General features: G+C 39.0%; 2 protein-coding genes and 1 long non-coding RNA gene across 9 annotated transcripts in view; 1 reads left to right on the forward strand and 2 right to left on the reverse strand.

Annotated features, from left to right (window-relative positions):
- Positions 1-41: 41 nt before the first annotated feature.
- DUT (deoxyuridine triphosphatase) lies at positions 42-8860 on the reverse strand. Of its 2 annotated transcripts, none has more exons than XM_086848392.1 (7): positions 8628-8860; positions 7890-8052; positions 6334-6425; positions 5200-5244; positions 4245-4319; positions 3245-3315; positions 42-2814 (listed from the first exon to the last, which is right to left on the reverse strand). In XM_086848392.1, the coding sequence occupies exons 2-7, from the start codon at positions 8048-8050 to the stop codon at positions 2758-2760; spliced, it is 501 nt and encodes a 166-aa protein (XP_086704518.1). In that variant the 5' UTR covers positions 8051-8052; positions 8628-8860; the 3' UTR covers positions 42-2757. The 2 variants fall into 2 exon arrangements, with proteins under 2 accessions (XP_086704518.1, XP_086704517.1); XM_086848391.1 differs by having other exon boundaries at positions 8448-8724.
- LOC111934118 (uncharacterized) overlaps positions 8443-16969 on the forward strand; it is a 54744-nt gene continuing 46217 nt past the window's right edge. The window contains exons 1-2 of one of the 3 annotated variants that reach the window (XR_015275617.1): positions 8443-8578; positions 16323-16419. This is a non-coding gene — a long non-coding RNA (uncharacterized LOC111934118). Of the gene's footprint in view, positions 8579-8804; positions 9025-16322; positions 16420-16969 lie in introns of those variants that run through there. The other 2 variants (XR_015275616.1, XR_015275618.1) reach the window with 2 other exon arrangements.
- The window catches only part of SLC12A1 (solute carrier family 12 member 1), a 47464-nt gene continuing 44202 nt past the window's right edge, over positions 13708-16969 (reverse strand). For all 4 annotated transcript variants that reach the window (XM_023934000.2, XM_086848388.1, XM_023934001.2 and 1 more), the window contains 2 exons: positions 15556-15623; positions 13708-14828 (listed from right to left, as the gene is read on the reverse strand). In XM_023934000.2, the coding sequence (XP_023789768.1) occupies positions 14693-14828; positions 15556-15623 (204 nt within the window). In that variant the 3' untranslated portion in view covers positions 13708-14692. The remainder of the gene's footprint in view (positions 14829-15555; positions 15624-16969) is intronic.

Genomic DNA, 16969 nt, shown 5'->3' on the forward strand with positions numbered 1-16969 from the left:
CACTGTTATTCTTACAAGGAAAGGTTTGACAGGACAGGAAATAGGCAGGGTCATAGAAGTTTACTTAATACCAAAACTTACTTAACCATCTTTAAGCCAAAATACAATGATAGTTATTTAATAACAACAAAAATTTTTTAAAAAATAAAAGGCGAGGAGGAAGACAAATACAAGAAGGAAGACAAAATCCAAACTGTGTTATTACAGGAATAGCAACCAATACAGAAACTAGGGAACCTTAATTTACATAATTCAGGTTACTATATATCACTCGTCCTTACTGAGTTAATGTGTATTAAGTAATTTTTAATTTATATCCTGAACTTGCAGCCAGAGGCATCCGATTTAGAAAATCCAAAGCAGAGTTTACCAGACTATACATTACTTTCATTACAGTGCAATCCTTAAGTAGACTGCATTCCACTTAAAGGAATGAAGGGAGAGTAAGAACACAGTGAATACGAAAGATAGGAAAAATGTTGCTGTTCATTACAATTTTCCATTTTTGTTGAAACGCAGCAGGAGAGAAAAGCCACAGGCTTCTCAACTGCTCTTGCATGCCAGGAGGGATTATGCAAACACTGCAACCACCCAAATCTTATTTAAATTATAGTCATTGTTCCCTCTTTAATGGTTATACTTTTGCCTGCTTTCACTCAAATATTGCATCTTGCTTTCCACCAACATAGTCCCAGTGGGAGTCATCAACTCTTAATTATAGATGAACAGATCTTTGAAAAATACCTCTGAAAAAGAAGTGGAAAAGAAAGCAGGCTTTAAGTGCCATCTAGTGGCTGATCTAGAAAACATTAAACAGATAAAAAATTCCTAACGTGCCATAGAGTAATATAACAGTAGCTGAGCTGAGGAAGCTGTGCCTAAATTCTCAACTACTAAACACCAGGTTAAAATTCTGGGGGAAAGAAAGAATTAAAGCTCAATGGTAGCAGTGGTATTACTGCCAAAATTTTTGGCTTAGGATTTTTATCCAAAAGTGGAGAGTTCAAGTGGTAGGAATTGTATAAGAATCCCATGTTTCTTCAAAACCCTCATCAGCTTATGATCCTCTGCCTTTCTAAGGACATAAAGGTTATCATAAATATTGCAGATGAAACCAAAAAATAGAACCCTCTCAGACCTCAAAATAGAACTCAAAACATGGAGATAAATCTGGGGCCAAGCATCTCAACTTTCCCCCAAATTCACCTGGGGTGGAAGGTCAGATTTTCTCTATCCCTGTAACAAGTCAAGTCAATTTCTAAAAAAAGAAGCAGATTGTTAGTCAGTAATGTCCTTTTCCTTTCCTTGCAGAAAAATTATTCTTTCAGCTATAGATAGGAATACCCAACAAATTAGTTTCATGTTTCATTTACGCAGAGGATGTTCCACAAGATTGTTCTTCAAGCTTTTCTTTTTCTTTGTAACTTCTCTTGCAGATGAGAGTAGCTGAATTAAAGAGTAGCTTTGCCTGGATCTGGTCAGTGATAGTTATCAGCCCAATGTAATTTTTAGTTAAAGTGATTCTCATTTTGTTACTTTGATTTAGACTGCATTGGTATGATGTGCTCCTTGCTTACACTGGCCTTTTGCAGTGTGTGCCTGCTCCTGATGGTCTGTCTGGGGGTACAGACACAAGTACAGTGTTGTGATGAGGGGTAAGGACCAACAGCAAAACAACTGATCAGCATATCATGCACTTAAGAGGAAAAGGCTTCTACCTTAGACAAAGATAAATCTACTCGTTTCAGCACTGCCAAGCCAGTGTAATGCCTATCCCCATGGCTGAAGGGATCTGAATGCTGTCACATTGCTCTTTATTTTCCAGCTCCTTACAGGGGCAGGCAGGATAAAATGCATAAAATGTGTAGTGCTTCAGGCCTACTTCACTAAAAACAGTCCTAGACAAGAACATGAAACTAATACTGACAGGATTACCCTGAGCTGAAACTACCAAGCAGATGAGCAGTATGAACACCAGCCTACAAAGGGCTCATCTTTCCACTGCTAAAACTTCAAGCACAGTATTTCTTAACTGTGATCTTCCAGATAAGAAAATCTTAAAGAACAGACAGCTGCAGGAAAAAAGTGTTTGAGAGCCTCAGAGCCTTTTCTAATTCTTTTATGTAAAGTGGAAAAATAGCCACTTAGAGCTGAAAAAATGGTCACTTGAAGATCAGCTAAAGATCAAAGTCAGAACTTTGGCTTTGAACATAAACACAAGTATTTGGACAGGTTATAGAGGATGCAATATTAAATATCTTTGTCTTACTCTAATTTAGGGGCGATAGTGGAAAATTCTATTGATACTGTCACTGATATGAAATAGGCTCTCAGTATGAATCCTGAGCCATATGGAAGATAGCTTTCAGAAATCTAACAAAAACTGGCAAGGGAACAATTGGCTGTTGTAGTTTAGGTGAGTAAAATAAAAAAAATCATTATTTTTCCATTTATTACAGTATAAATGCCACATAAGCAATGAGATCTTATTGCTGTGGACCAAACATCTTGAAAGAAAAAATAAGCCATCAACTAGTAAGTCAAGCCAGTCATGCATATTTCCTCATTATGCAGACAAATTCACTGGAGGATAGATAGGGAGAAGTCTCAATAAAACTTGAAATATTTTTATGTACTCCAAAAATCCTACTTCTAATTAAGATGAAAATTTAGAAACAGGACAACAACAAAAAAAAAAAAAAAAAAGGAAAAAGAAAAAAAAGAAAAAAAAAAAAGGAAGCACATTCAAGTAAATTTTCAATTCTTTCCAGTAGAGCCAAAGCCACCTTCACCACGTTCTGTGTCATCCAGAGTCTGAAAGACATCAATTATGATAAGCTGATTTAGTGCCTTAACTCCTTAACTTGCTTTTTGTTTCTGTACAAGAGATGTTGTCTATCATTTAGTTGTAACAAGAGCTATTATTAAGAAGCCAAAAAATGTATGTGAGACACTTTAGAATATCTTTTGTACAAGCTTAAACAAATGCTTATGAGACAACCATTTCTAGTATATACTGAACTGTTTCACAAAAACTCTGAAAACTTATCAAAAAGAAAATAAATCCATACAAGTATGTATAAAGAATCAAGACTCATTCAGGCAGCACTGCTGCTATGCAGTTTTAGCACTGAAAGTAATTTTAGCCAAGTACTTATCTATATAATAAATTTCATCTTATATACAAGTATCTTAAACTAATAATCATTGAAAAAAGCAGAAACATTTTCTTTTGGCTACTTACTTCAACTTCTTCTAGCTCAGGATAATAAATGCGTTCACAGATGAGCTGGGCAATTCTATCCCCTTTTTTAACTGCAGAGAAGTTAATTTATTATTACTTCCTTCAAAAAGGTGAACAATGAATACAGACTTTAGATGACCTCCTTTCAAGAATCCGAATACAGTAAAAATGAAAATGCTTACTTGAAACTTAGCTAAACAGATGTTAACAGACCCAGAAAAATACAAGTTAAGATAGACTTTTGTTTGGTCCTTCTAAGGTGAACGTCAGCAGCTGTATCGGCTCAAGATCTTTCCAGTCATTCCTGCTGCCATACTCTGGCATCTTAAGTCATTATGCATAAGTACTGCAGAGATGGAGAGACAGATGTATGGATAATGTAGCTCCTTTTCTGAACTAGACTCAGAAATTTGGGGGCAAAAGGGCAAACTGAAAAAAGGAAAACAGGATTTCTCACTAGTAACCAATCTGGCTCACAGGATTTCCACAAACAGCTTGTGAAGATGCAGAAGAGGCCACAAAAGCACATATGTTGTAACTGGGCACTGAAACGTAAAACTGACTTTTTGCAGAAAGACAGCATAATAAAAGGAAAATCCTGTCTTTGTTTCTCGTATTTCCCAGGATTCTTGTGAAGTTTTTTCTCAAATAATGCTCAGTTAATTTTTTTTTTTCAGGGAAAAGCACTAACTTAATACAAAGTTGCATTTCAATACAGTCTGTGAATCTAAAGCTTAGCTAAGTAGAGATGTTTTGGTTTGCTTTTGTGGTGGTATGGTGGTTTTGGGGGCGGTTTTTTGCATGCTGCTTAATTTGCTATGAATAGAATCTTTTCATGTTCCCTTGACAGGACATTATTAAGTATCTATGTTTTTCTTAACTGAAAGAAGAAAAATGTTCCTAGCTAGTTCTACTTCTGCATAAACTTTTAAAGAAAAAATTAGTTTCTCATTCCCAAGTCAGATGGCTGAAAACAGACTCTGCCAGGCTTAACACTTACCTTCAAACGTCTCCTTGCCAAAGTTGAACAGTACCACACCAATATTTCCCCTGTAATCCTCATCAATAACACCAGCTGTCATGAGAATTTCCAGAGGTACCCAGTTAGTAAATATCAGTGTGTGAGATAACTAGATTAGATAAGGTTTAGATTAATAAATGATTTCAGGATCTCATAATGACATCCTTTATACTTCTGATGTACAACTAACAATATATATGCAAATACTGACACATCTAAAAATGCTAATCAGTCTTGCAAAAGGAACTAAAAAACACCATCACATGTCAAATGCTTTACCACTCTACTACTAATTTTAGTAGTAATACCCTATCTGAAATCAAGACAGCTGGACTAAATTCAGGCTCCATTTGTTCTGCTAACTTCAGCTCTTTCAGTGTCAAATAGAAATCTGTTCTTAACTCTAACATTTCATTTGAGAGCTATGGATTTGCACAGATCCAAACCCTGTATTTCTGGCAAGGTAACAGAATCAAAGCTGTAAGGAAATGATTGTCAGACAGCTATATTCAAGTACCAAGGCTATAAAACTAGCTTTCTCTTGTATTTCTGAACAGCTTCCTAATTCAGGTCCTAGTAACACTGGGAGTATCCCGAGTTTTGAAAATTTAGAAATACTTCCTAACTTACAAGTTAACTTACTGGTTAAAAACCCGGGAGAAACCAGCATATAAGAAGTAATCTTTAATGCCCAAGTCAAAAGATAACTTCTATGGCAGGCACTGCCTACAGAAGTATGATACAATTAGTATTTTAAAAAATTGGTATTTTTTTTATAATTAAGCAAGTTTTAACATAATTATGATGACCTGTTTCTCTCAGGTGTTACCCAGGCATCTCCTTTTCACAGAGTACCCAAGAAACCGTAACTTATTTGCATGTTACAATGTGATCAATATTTACCAAGTCTTAATAAAAAGAACAAAAAGCTTACCTCCAACATCTATGAAATGCTTTGCAGCTAAACCAGAACGTGGTGCTAGAAAATAATTTTTTTTAAAGTATTAAATTTGTTTCTTTAAAAAGACTGTATTTATAGGTTATACAGTGTGTTTGCACAGAGTCTTGGCAATAACAATTGTTTCCAGTCTTTTCAAAATAAACATATTACAGGAATTACTGCAAGAGTTTACATATATATTAAAGAGAATAACAGCTGCAACAGGCTGTTGCAATAAAATTGCAATCTTTAATTAATGGAAACATATCTTTATTTGACCTGCAATTGCAGAGTAGGTTTCTCCAACGAAAGCAACTAGAGCTGACCAAGACTGTCTTGGCTTATTTTTGGTGACTACCATTGGATCAGCATCATCTCAGAAGAATATTAGGTCAATCCATTTAAGTTAGGAAGAAAAAAAATATTTGGCAAGCAATTTCCTAAGCACTATTATACACAGATAAATTATGTGTGGGGATTTGGATTTTACTTAGCCTACTGTAATGAGGAGCTAAAAATTATATTATCTTCAAAATTTTCTTTGGGATAAGAGAAATGCATGTGTTCTTTTACATAAAAGGGCATGGCAAACTCTGATCATGTTCTTTCACTGGGGTGGCTAGTGCTTTTTTATTTTAAGAATTTATACATAATTCAGATAAAAAAATGAACAAAATAAACAGAATATCATGTACAGGTTCTCTCAACTATTCTGTCACAATATGTAATTAAATTCTACTGCACTGGTACTCTGGGTTAATTTTTAAACATCCAGGGATGCATTTTCTGTATGTTCATTACCTATTAGTCTCTGTGACTTGAATTCTGAAACTGCAGAGAAATAATGAACTACTGCAGAGCCTATAAAGTTGTATGTAGAATACAGGCATTTTTGCTGATCATCCTTTAGTCACTTGACTAAAGAATTATCATACACCAAACCTCAAATGTATCTGACAACAGGTAACAGGAAAATCTTTACTACAAGATTTAGTAAATCACACAGTCACGTGGCATCCCTTTTTTGTGTAGACAAATCCTGAAAGCTTTAGGCAGAATCTAAATGTGAAGATGGTGTCAAACCTGTTCTAGAATGACTCTGCAGCCTTTTGACAGCTGTGTACTCACCTACTCGGCCATAGCATCCAGAAGGAAGTGCTATTTGAATGTCTGTTTTTACCACAGCCTTTTCCATCGGCGGTATCACACAGTCATAGGCGCTACATTAAAGAAAGAAACACTAGTTTATATAGAGTATTTTTTAAAGTTTCTTTACTGTACCTTAAGGTACAAAATTACCCAGAATTTATCTGCCTGGGCATTTACACCATGAAATTTAAACAACAAATATTTACAGATTTGCAAAATTTAATGAAGATCCTAAAAGACAAAGATGTTGCCATTCTGATGGTGCTAGTTTAAGATTCCAGAAGCGTCATTTGAACAGGACACTCCTGCAATTGCCAGTTTGAAATGTTTTATTAATTGGTAAGATAGACAAAAAATACAAGTGTAACTTTGAAGTAACCCTTAGGTGAATGTGGTTTTGCATTTTTTGTGCAAAACCAGAAACTTTATGAATAATACAGTCTGATTAAGTTTTCTACTTAAGCAGATCTACGAGCAGATGAACTAGTTGTAATTAAAATTAATAATCTATTAAGTTAACTTTTAGGTAACAATTTCTAAGCAGTCTGACAGTTTGTGATTCCCATGATTCTCCTGGGAACTCTGAACTACAAAGATTTTAAGAACCTGATGAAGCTACCCAACTGGAGGCCTAATGAAAAGCAGTGGTGACAACACTTGTTATATCTTGACCCTGACAAAGAATTGTTTTTTAAATACTGGGAAGCACTGAAAGGCTTTCTATAAAACAGTCTTTTTCCAGGTCTACAGTGCAACATCGGAACAAGAACAAAAACAAACCCGGTGAGATAAAAGGGATAAAAAGAGAAAAAGGGTAAAATGTGATGCAGTAAGTCTTCAGGAAAGAAGTCAGAGAGGTGAAGGAAGAAAAATGCTGGTTATTCTATGTAATACTAAAAAAGTTAAGTTAGAAGTGGTGGCAGCAAAGTTCACTCGTTCAAAACTAGTGACTTGATCACAGAAGCACTGCAAATAACCACGTCTAACTACAGGTATTCCTGCACATAGTGAAAGACATTGGATAAGGGCTATTATTAATTCAAACAATCCAAAGTTTGTACATCAACCCACGTGGTTTCCAGCTAGGAGCACTATCGAACTGCTGCAAGGCCTTTGGTAGGCAGCAACCCCGGAGCCAAGGGGAAAGCAGAAAAGCACAAGTGCTGGCAAGGAGGGCCTACGTGCACTACCATTTTTTCTTTTCAACAGGAACGCAACCTGGCCAATGGGAGCACCAACAGCAATTCTGGATGCTATGTCAAGCCTGACTTTTAGCCAACGACTGCATCCTGTGCCTGATGAAATTAATGCTGTAACGTGGCTGGACCACAGACACTCGAAAATGGTCAGGAATGGAGGAGTAAGGGAGCTACGACTAGGTCAGCTCCGGCTTCTTCTCCTGCATGGCCAGCAAGACTGTCCGAGGGCTCAGCTCGCAAGAGGCCTGAGGGTCCTCTCAGCCGCCGGAGTCCCGTGCCCAGGGCTCGTCGAGCGCGGGCTCCCGCCCCGGGTGCCGTACCCCCACCCACCCTCACCTGTACAGATCGTAGCCCGCAGCCCGCGGGGAACCCCTGGAGGGGGTGAAAGCATTCTCGGACAGCTTGGTGAAGCGGAGCCTCGCGGAGGTCTCTCCAGGACCCGAGCCCTTCTGCTTCTTGCTGGGGGACGGCTCCGGCACGGCCTCGGAGGCGGGCATGGCTGAGGGACCGGGAAAGACGCTGTGATGGACGGCCACCCGCCCGCCGAAAATCCCGCCAGAACTCGGCACGGCCCACGGGGGCGGGAGCAAGGGGGGAAACAGGCCCGTTCGCGGCCTCTCTGGGCGCGGCGCAACCCCATTCACCCCCTCAGTGAGAATGGCCTCGCCCAGCTCCTCCTGGGCACCCCGCACCCGCCCTGAGGGCCCCGCCGCGTGTACCAAACGGGGCTCCCCCGTCTCCCCAAACCGCAGCCACTGCGTCGGAGCCGGCGCCCTCCGAGGGGCGCAGAACGGGCCTGTGGTGCGGCTGGAGAGCGTGTATCCACCCCAAATCTCCTGAGGGCTGCGGGCTGGGCAGCATATACTGCCCCGCAACTCTTCCACCCCTCCTTACAGCGCCTGCAGGGCTGCCGGAGCCACCGGAGGCATCGGGCTAACACAGTGCCGCCGCCGCCGTGCGGGAAACGCGCCATGGATCGGACCGCTCGCCCGGCGCTCCCCGGCGCGGTCCGCACGGCTCACGGGGTGCGGGCTGAAGCGCCGGTGCTCCGTTTTCCCCCTGCCCGGGCTCTACCTGCCGGCGCAGCCCCTCAGGCAGCAGCCCAGCCCACGGCGCTCCTCGGGACGCGGGGGCGGCGCTGCTGCGGGCTGCCGTGCGGACCCCGCGGGCCGCGCAGCGTTGCCGGGGGACGCGATTGCGGCTGCACGGGCGGGCGGGGCCGGGGCCGGCGCGGGAGGTCCCGGCCCCCTCAGAGGAGCCGGGGGGCCGCCCCTCGTTCCCGCCTGGCACAGCCAGGGAGGGCGAACACGGCGGGCAGCCCGGCGGCCTGCAAACAGCCGCGGTCCTCCGACAGTCACGGGGTGCTTGGGGATGGGAGGGCCCTCTGCAGAGCATCCAGTCGAATCCTGCTATTAAAGCGGATCTTAGAGCACGCTGAAAGTAGAGGCAGAAGGAGACTCCTTTATAAATGGTCAGGCCAAGAAAGAAGCGTTTGCCTTATGAAAAGAACAATTTTTGACAATGGGATGGATGGGAAAACACGTCAATGCTCGGCCTGACCTGGTCTTCTGTCTTGGAACAGAAGACTTATTGTCTTTAATACCCTCTGCCCATTCCATTTATGATGTATTTCCCCCCCTATTTTTCCTATGTTTTCCTATGTCTTTCTATCTATATACCTTTCTATCTATAGTATATATATATATATATATATCTATAGGAGATATATTTTATATATATATATAGGATATATAGATATATTCTACGGGACATATCTATATCCCTAGGAATAGGGAATTTCCTGAATTCCCCCATGCCTTTCTGCTGTGGGCTGAAAAGACTATCCATTGGATTCATAGTTTCAAAACTGTCCCTGGTGAGGCTAATAGAGTTATTTCACTCTGCAGAATTGCTACATTACTTTTGGATTCTTTTTGTTGGTCTCAATTTTGTCAAACAACTAGTCTTTGTGATTTTTGTTTTAAACACTTTAAGTGTATATGATTGTCTCCTTGCTATGTTACATTTTCTAAATGCAGCCAGATGGCAGTGAAACCTTTACTACACATTGCAGTTCAGTTGTGAAAGGTATTTTTAAGGATGTCCCAATTTGGGCTTTCTTTTATTCCTGTACAGTATTTTCAGTCTAAATACTATGGACTGTGTGAAAGAGAATATGTATGTAACACAGATCCACATGAAAAAACTACTTAAAATATTTTATAGTTTCTAATGTAAGCTATCAAAAAATTGAAGTTTATAGGAATTGAAGTTGTATCAAACTAATATGTAATTGTAAATATTTATATATACATGCAGGGCTTTTTAGAGTTTATGACTGCATCCTACATTATACTGTAGAAAAGGACCGATTTTATAAATGGCCAGGCTTGGTGAGGTAGGCTGGGTTCTAAATTGTACTTGAGGTAGCCTGGAAGCCCATGAATAATAGGAGGACTCCTCCAAAAATATTATGAAGGACAAAGGAGTCAGCTGATTGACACTTGTTTTTTTTCCCAGATCTTTTCAAAGGGAACATCCCCCTCCCCCAAACTTATGCTGGAAGTATAAAACCAGGTTTACCTTGGTTCTGGGAATGTGCTGCTCACTCTGTAGATAGTCAGTAAACCTTCCTGCATTCTTGATCGCTGATTAGTGCTGCTTTCCATGGGGCATTTCCACCTGACTTTGAAAAACAATACTGAGATAAAGTGAAATCATCTTTTTGTCTGGACTGACAGCAGGAGTAGAAGCTGCTTTGTTGTACACAGAAGGAAACAGAGCCTCTTTCAGGGGTAATAGCCATAAAATTCTCTCCACTGAAGTTTTGGTGTTAAAATGAAGATTTTTATAAGAAAAAATCCATAGCTTTAAGAATGACTTCCCACCCCATTCCTACTTAGCACAGCTGTCCCTTTCACAATGATTAAGGTTTGTAATTTAAAAAGTCTGTTATGATGTTGCCTGTTTATAATGAAACTTTATTTTTGATTGCGTGTTTGCAGTACAGCATGGGGGTTGTGGAATTTTGCCATTTCTTTTTACTCTGTTTCAGACAACTTTAGTGTGTTTGATTTTGTTTGAAACTCAATTTCCTCTGATGAAATTCCAGCAGTGGCATGACTGTGGGTTATTGCACTTGTTTGTGGAGAACGTGAGTTGCAACTCAGTGTATTTGTTTCCATTTTTCCTTGAGAGTCAAGGCCAGTGTGAGGTGTTCCCTCAGCAATGCGGGCCCCATGGTCTCGATGGCTTGCACAGCTGCCAAAGGGCTGTGCCCTAGGTACCAGCATGAACAGATGTTTAAGCAGTTGCCTGAACTGCTGAAGCACAACGTTTGCAAAAACCTCGGCTTACAAAACCTTGAGGGATGAGTCACTCATTTAGCATAGAGCTGCAGCACTGAAGGTTTTTGCTCTGCTGCCAAGAGCTGGAGAGGTAGCAAGGGAGCGAGAGCAGGATCTTGGAGTGATCCACACTCACTTCATTCAAGTCCAATGACAGCCCCACAACCAGAGGGAGAAGTTTAAGGGAGACCCTTGAAATGTCAAAATGAAAGTACTAAGGATTACCAGCATTCTGTTCCCTCAGCTTTGCTGATAGGTCAGGGATCTTTGCCTGAGGGGAAGGGACAAACAGCTAAAGGAAGTTAAAAGAGTCAGTAGTAACGAAAACTAATTGTAGCTGTTTGCCCCATATGTACAACTGAGGTCTGATACCTGTTGCCTGTTGACATGTCTTGCTTGTAAACTGCTGATCAGTTGCTGAACCTGCTTTTGCTGAAAAGATATTGAAATCCCTCAAGAAATTAGAGAAAAAGAGAGAAAAAATGAGAAATGTCTACATTTTCTGAGGATTAGTATTGCTTAATCAAGGAAAGCTTTTGGTAGGACTTTTCAAAGATGTAATGAAAATTGCAGAGGTTTAAGACAGATGAAATTTCCTATGCTGGTGGCTGGAGCTTTGTACTTGTGATGATGAAGATATAGTGGAAACTCCTTTGAGTGTGAAGTAGGATAACAATGTGATTTTTGTAGTGTAGTTGCAGTTGTTTATCCTCACAATGCAGTGCCTTTTTGGTTAGGTAGCTTTTCTACTTGCACTGTTGGGTAGCTGATTTAAAAATAAAACAAAGAAACAACCCCCTCAAAAAGAATCTCTTGGGGACTGAAAAATCTAGTGAAAGGCACATTGGAAGAATGCTGTTCTGGACAGCATAATCTGGACTGTGCTTTAGAGGTATGTGATCAGGATGGGCAACTTGCCAGTGGTCGTAAAAAGATTTAAGGCAAGTGTAGTCTCTGAATTATGATGAAATGCCTTCTGTGATACCTGTTGGAGCTCCACTAACATTAGGAGGGAAAGGTAAGATTCACTGATGAGAGGAATGATATCATTTTAACAGGCCCTTAGGCACAAGCTTAGCTGTGCAGGATACCTAGGCTTTTGAACAAAATTCAAGATATTCTTTGTTCTTGCTTCATAGCAATGGTATTTTCACACTTAAATGTCCCTGGTCACTTTACCTATGCTTGCTTTTGTCACAGCTGACCAAATACAGCCTAAATTATATAAACTTGTGGAATTGGTAGTGTGATATAAGCTAAAAATATGCTAGACAGCATTATAGCTGTATTTTTTCCTAGATATGTCAAACATGTAATTAGGGTTTAGTTACTAACTTTATGACTAAAATTCAGCAGTTGTTTTATGCATAACTTATATAAAGAAGTGTCTCTTACAGAGTTGGAAATGAGGAAGGTGGACTAACAATATTTTGCAATCAAAGTTGCAATTTAAGATAGTCAATAATTAGTATACTCTCCAAATTGGTACACACACTTTCAGAAATTATGGTGAGGAACAGGAAGTAGAAGCTGTTAGGAAAATACTTTGTTTAAATTACTTGTGAATTTGTGGAAATAACACCTTCAGGTAGTTAAGTGCTGTTGCATCCTGAGTTTATCCCATTACACTGTTGTGTGGGTACATCTTCTAATTAATCACTGTAGTGCAAGCAAGAAATTTTATAGAAATGTATATGTAAGTACTTAGTTTTTGATGACTTTATTTAGAAAGGTATCTCTTGGGATTTATTTTTGCAATGCCCACAGAAGTGTGTTTGTGAGAGAGAAGTGTGAATGTTATTGAAAGTGCCATTGCTGGTTCATTTTGTGCTCATTCTCTTTTTGGATCTGCCTAGGTCCCCCAGAACAGTTTGGGTCAATGTTCCCTCTAGACTGAGAATTGCAGTACTTAGAAATCTTTAGGAAACAATCCCCAGTCGTGTACATAATTAAAGGGCTTAACAGAGGTGTATTAAGGTTCTTGTGTAGATTGTGATAAGAAACACACAGAGCCTGAGTGGAGCCTCCCTAAAGGCTTGGCTTTGGCTGGGTGCCATTCAGATTGTGTGTGAGGTGAGGTGGACAGGATGGTGACCATTACAATTCTACAAGGAACTGCAAGCATGTAACCAGCATGTAACCAGCTCCAGTATCACTGCTGACGTCACTGTGAAGGATGAGAATAATCTCCTTGTGTTGCAGGTGCAGAATGTGAGCTTTGGTTGGCTCAGAGTTGTGGAGGAAGTCTGGTATATGGAGGAAACTTCTGTGTAATGCAGTTAGATTGTAAAATGATCCTTCAGCCTGATTGTAAATGTGTAAGAAGCAAAGGAAGAACATTATGAGAAAATATCAATATTTAATATCCTGCCTTTAATAGATGGAGAAAATAAAGCATGGATTACTGGGCGACATTACCATGTTCTGCTGAATTGCTGCTGTTGATCTCAGAAAAAATATGAATATTAAATATTTGTCATTTTTGGAGATGGAGTGCTAAATCCACTACAAGTTAAATTCTAATAATTCAAGCAAGATGGAAGCTGAGGCCTGCTTTAAAATATACAATTAGTAAAATTCAGGGTTCCCTGGCTTTCATGAGTCTTAGATGTTGGTTGGTCTCTGCAAAGGAGTTGCAGGACAACAGAAAATAAATTAGCCAATGTTTCTTGATGGTCTTTAATTTAAATAATGCTTACACGTAGGATATAGCTTTACCCATTAAAAAGAGAAGCTGCTTTTCTTGACAGCTGAAATTATAAAATACCATAATGTTGCAGAGTAGAAAATAGAAAAATGACACAAAGTAATGAATTGCCTTTATTTAAAGTTAGTGTATAATTAATATTATTTTAGAAAGTCACAAAAGAGAGAAATGTTTTATATAAATCAAAAATAAGGCATTCAACTCAGCTAATGAGCTTTTGTTATTTTCTAATCACATAAATCACTGTACATATTATCCCAGCATATAATGTCAGATTGTACTAACTCTAACATTCATAGCAAAAATTGTCAGAATATCTAGAGTTTTACTAATTTTTTGGTGAAATTTATTTACCACATTTAATTATTTCAATCACACAATCCATTGCATGTCAGAGCTTGAAAATGCATTATCAAGTCTTTTAATAGAGACCATATTTCTGGAGATCTATTTTTTTTTTGTTTGTTTGTCTCTAAATCAGAATTTTTTGAATTAATTTAAATTAGCAGAACATTTTAGGTAAAAGCTTTTGCTGTAGGCATAGGTCTTAATTTGGCACTATTACAATCAAAAAGCATTGCATGTATTCTACTTGTATCAGTCCATGACTTACACCTGATGGATACCATACAGGTTTTTGTCTCACAAGTTGGTGCATTTCATTTTAATCCTACTGTGTGCCCATTAGCAATTATAATGGTGCAATTTGAAACAATTATTTAGAGATTTAATGCTTTGTGTATTATCACAGTTAATTTTTGCTTTCTAGGATAAATATCAAAAACTTTTTCAATACCTTATAAAATCAGAAGAATTTCTTCTTTGTGTGCTCAAAGTATTTGCTGTCTCATATGACACATAGGTAGATTTTCCTTCTTTTGCCTGTACTGGAGTGTAACACTAGCAGGGACCATTTACATTTTTGGTCTAGTACTTTGCTGTGTTGCTTTGGATTTTTGAAAAAAAATCTGTCAATTATTAAAGTTTTAGATTTGTATTAAATTAGTGTGTCTTTGATGAACCATTGCCATTAAAAATGTAGCTGTTGGAATCAAGCAAGACATATTCCAGGCAGTGATGTTTTTCTAAGAATAGAAAGTCAGTACATTTTTGTGGTTGCCTCTGACCATTAAGATTGGAGGAAGGTTCTTGGAGAGAATTTCTAGCCAAGCCATGTACAGGTAATCAGACACTGCTCCTTTTCTTGCCACAGGAAGGCTCCTGTTTGGGCAGAGGAAAAAATAAAATTATCATTATGAAGGCAAGGGTAGCCCAAGCTTCTCATTAAATACTAAGCAGAGAACATCACTGTTCATATACTACTCTACAAGACTGCAAGATTGTTTTAATATCATAAGACCTTAATTTGCAAACCCTTGCTCATCTGATTGTATTGGACATGAACTGCTTGTGATTGGTAAAGAATATTTTTGGGGTCATAAAACTCACACATAGTATAATTTTTTAAAAAGGATAAAAATGCAACACATGCACAGTTTTGTACTCCATCAGCCTATTTTCTGATCTGCAGTTACTGTGAGATGGAAGTTTTAAAATATGGGTCAATTTATGGTAAGCATTACATGACCACCCCTTTTTTTGAGACTGAATTAATAGAAGTGTAGAGGATTATCTGTGTATCACAAGTGCAAGCTAATTTATTGGAGCTGTGTATAAAAATGTGTCTGTAAATGAAAATTGATTCTAGAAAGGGCCTTTTTTTTTGGTAATTTTATTGGTGGCCTCTTTTCCTTTGTACAATTGCTTCATCACCAGGAAAGATTCACATTCAGTGCAGTCACAGAGAACCATCAGTCCAGATGCAAGTCCTCCAGAAGGTACTTAAAAGATTACTTTTGTGCTCAGTGAATTAGCACAAGGGTTTCTGTAGCTTGAGTTCAGAATCCCATTACACAATATTCTTAGAATCAAAAATCTTGCAACTCACAGGACAATGAGGTTGGCTGCTCTCGAATGCTCTTGTAAGAGTTCATTCAGACGGACTTGGCGGTAGCTCTGATTAAAACACAGCAGGGAAAAGAAAAAGATCTGTTAGGTCAGTGATCCTCAGTTCTGGTGTCTTACGGACTTCGACACTCCCCCTTGCCTGCAAGATTTTCTGCTGTTTGGCAGCACTGGAAGCCAGGTCTGCTCTGGTGTCCAGAGTCTCAGCAATGGCAAAATAAGAGGCTGAGCCACACTTTTGTATAATTACATTAGGGCCACTCTAATGGTTCACCCCTGCCTAAAGTTTCCTGGGGATAGGGATTATTTTTTGTACGGAACTTACTTTATGGTCAAGTTCAAGCTCTCAAAAATTTTAAAATTTAACAAGTCACAGGGAGCAAGAGACCAGGGCAGGTTTGTGTAAGGTAGATGTATCTTAAATGATTCTGTAAATTATTTTCTCTTTCCCTGGAGAAAGTAAAAAGCAGGTTTTTTTCTCCATTCATACCTCAAATTTTCCTCCTCTACAGAAATTTCAGTGTTGTACATGTTATATAGGTAAGAACCCATATAATTTAGCCAGCTGTTACTTCATGAGAATCATACTATAACATCACCCTTTATCTGTGCTGCCAGGTTTTTCTCTATTGAATTGTAAATGTGTTCTAATGTCCTCTGTAAAATTCCCAGAACTGCCCTACTTTTGAAGATAAGGGCCATGTCTTTCCAGATGTGTAAACTAAACTATTTGCTGCTCTTGTTTTACAGAGTAATTTGCCATTTTTGTATTGCTGACTCTTTTCAACTTTTGAGGAATTTTTCTGATTCCTTAATTAGTGGCCTAGGCAATACCAAGCTTTATCAGGTATTTGTTTTCTTTTGTATCCTCACTGGTTTTGCACACAAGTGTCTGTGATTATATTCCTATTGTCTTTTATACTGAGTTGTTTTATGGGCTCTGACTCTCAATTTTTGATAATTTAAGGTGAGAATAATTCTAAGGTTTTCTGCCCATAGCTAACTACAATAACCTTTTGCTGTTATCAGCTCCATGAAGAGGGTAATACAGTCAGCAATCAGTCTGCTTCCCAGCTGCTGCAGTTGGTAGTATAGTGTGTTAGCTTAAATCACCATTGATTTCTGCTTATGTTAGTATGTCAGGCTGTGACTTCTGACAGCTCTGAGCTCAGAGTCGCAATCTTTGCTCTGCTGAGGAAGTTATCAGTGCCATAAAGTGGAGATAACTAAAGTCCCAGTGTACTCAGGTTAATTCCACAGGAAGCATAACTAAAATTGCTAGATTAATTCTCTGTGAGAATTTGTCTCTTAAGGGTGAAAGAATTTCCATCCTTTTGTCACTGGCCTGATGAAGCCTGGCTGTTCACTGGTAAAAAGGTATTTTTCCAACAAATTTA

The sequence above is a fragment of the Cyanistes caeruleus genome, chromosome 13 (genome assembly GCF_971803275.1).
Source record: "Cyanistes caeruleus chromosome 13, bCyaCae1.hap1.1, whole genome shotgun sequence".
Lineage (NCBI taxonomy): Eukaryota > Metazoa > Chordata > Aves > Passeriformes > Paridae > Cyanistes > Cyanistes caeruleus.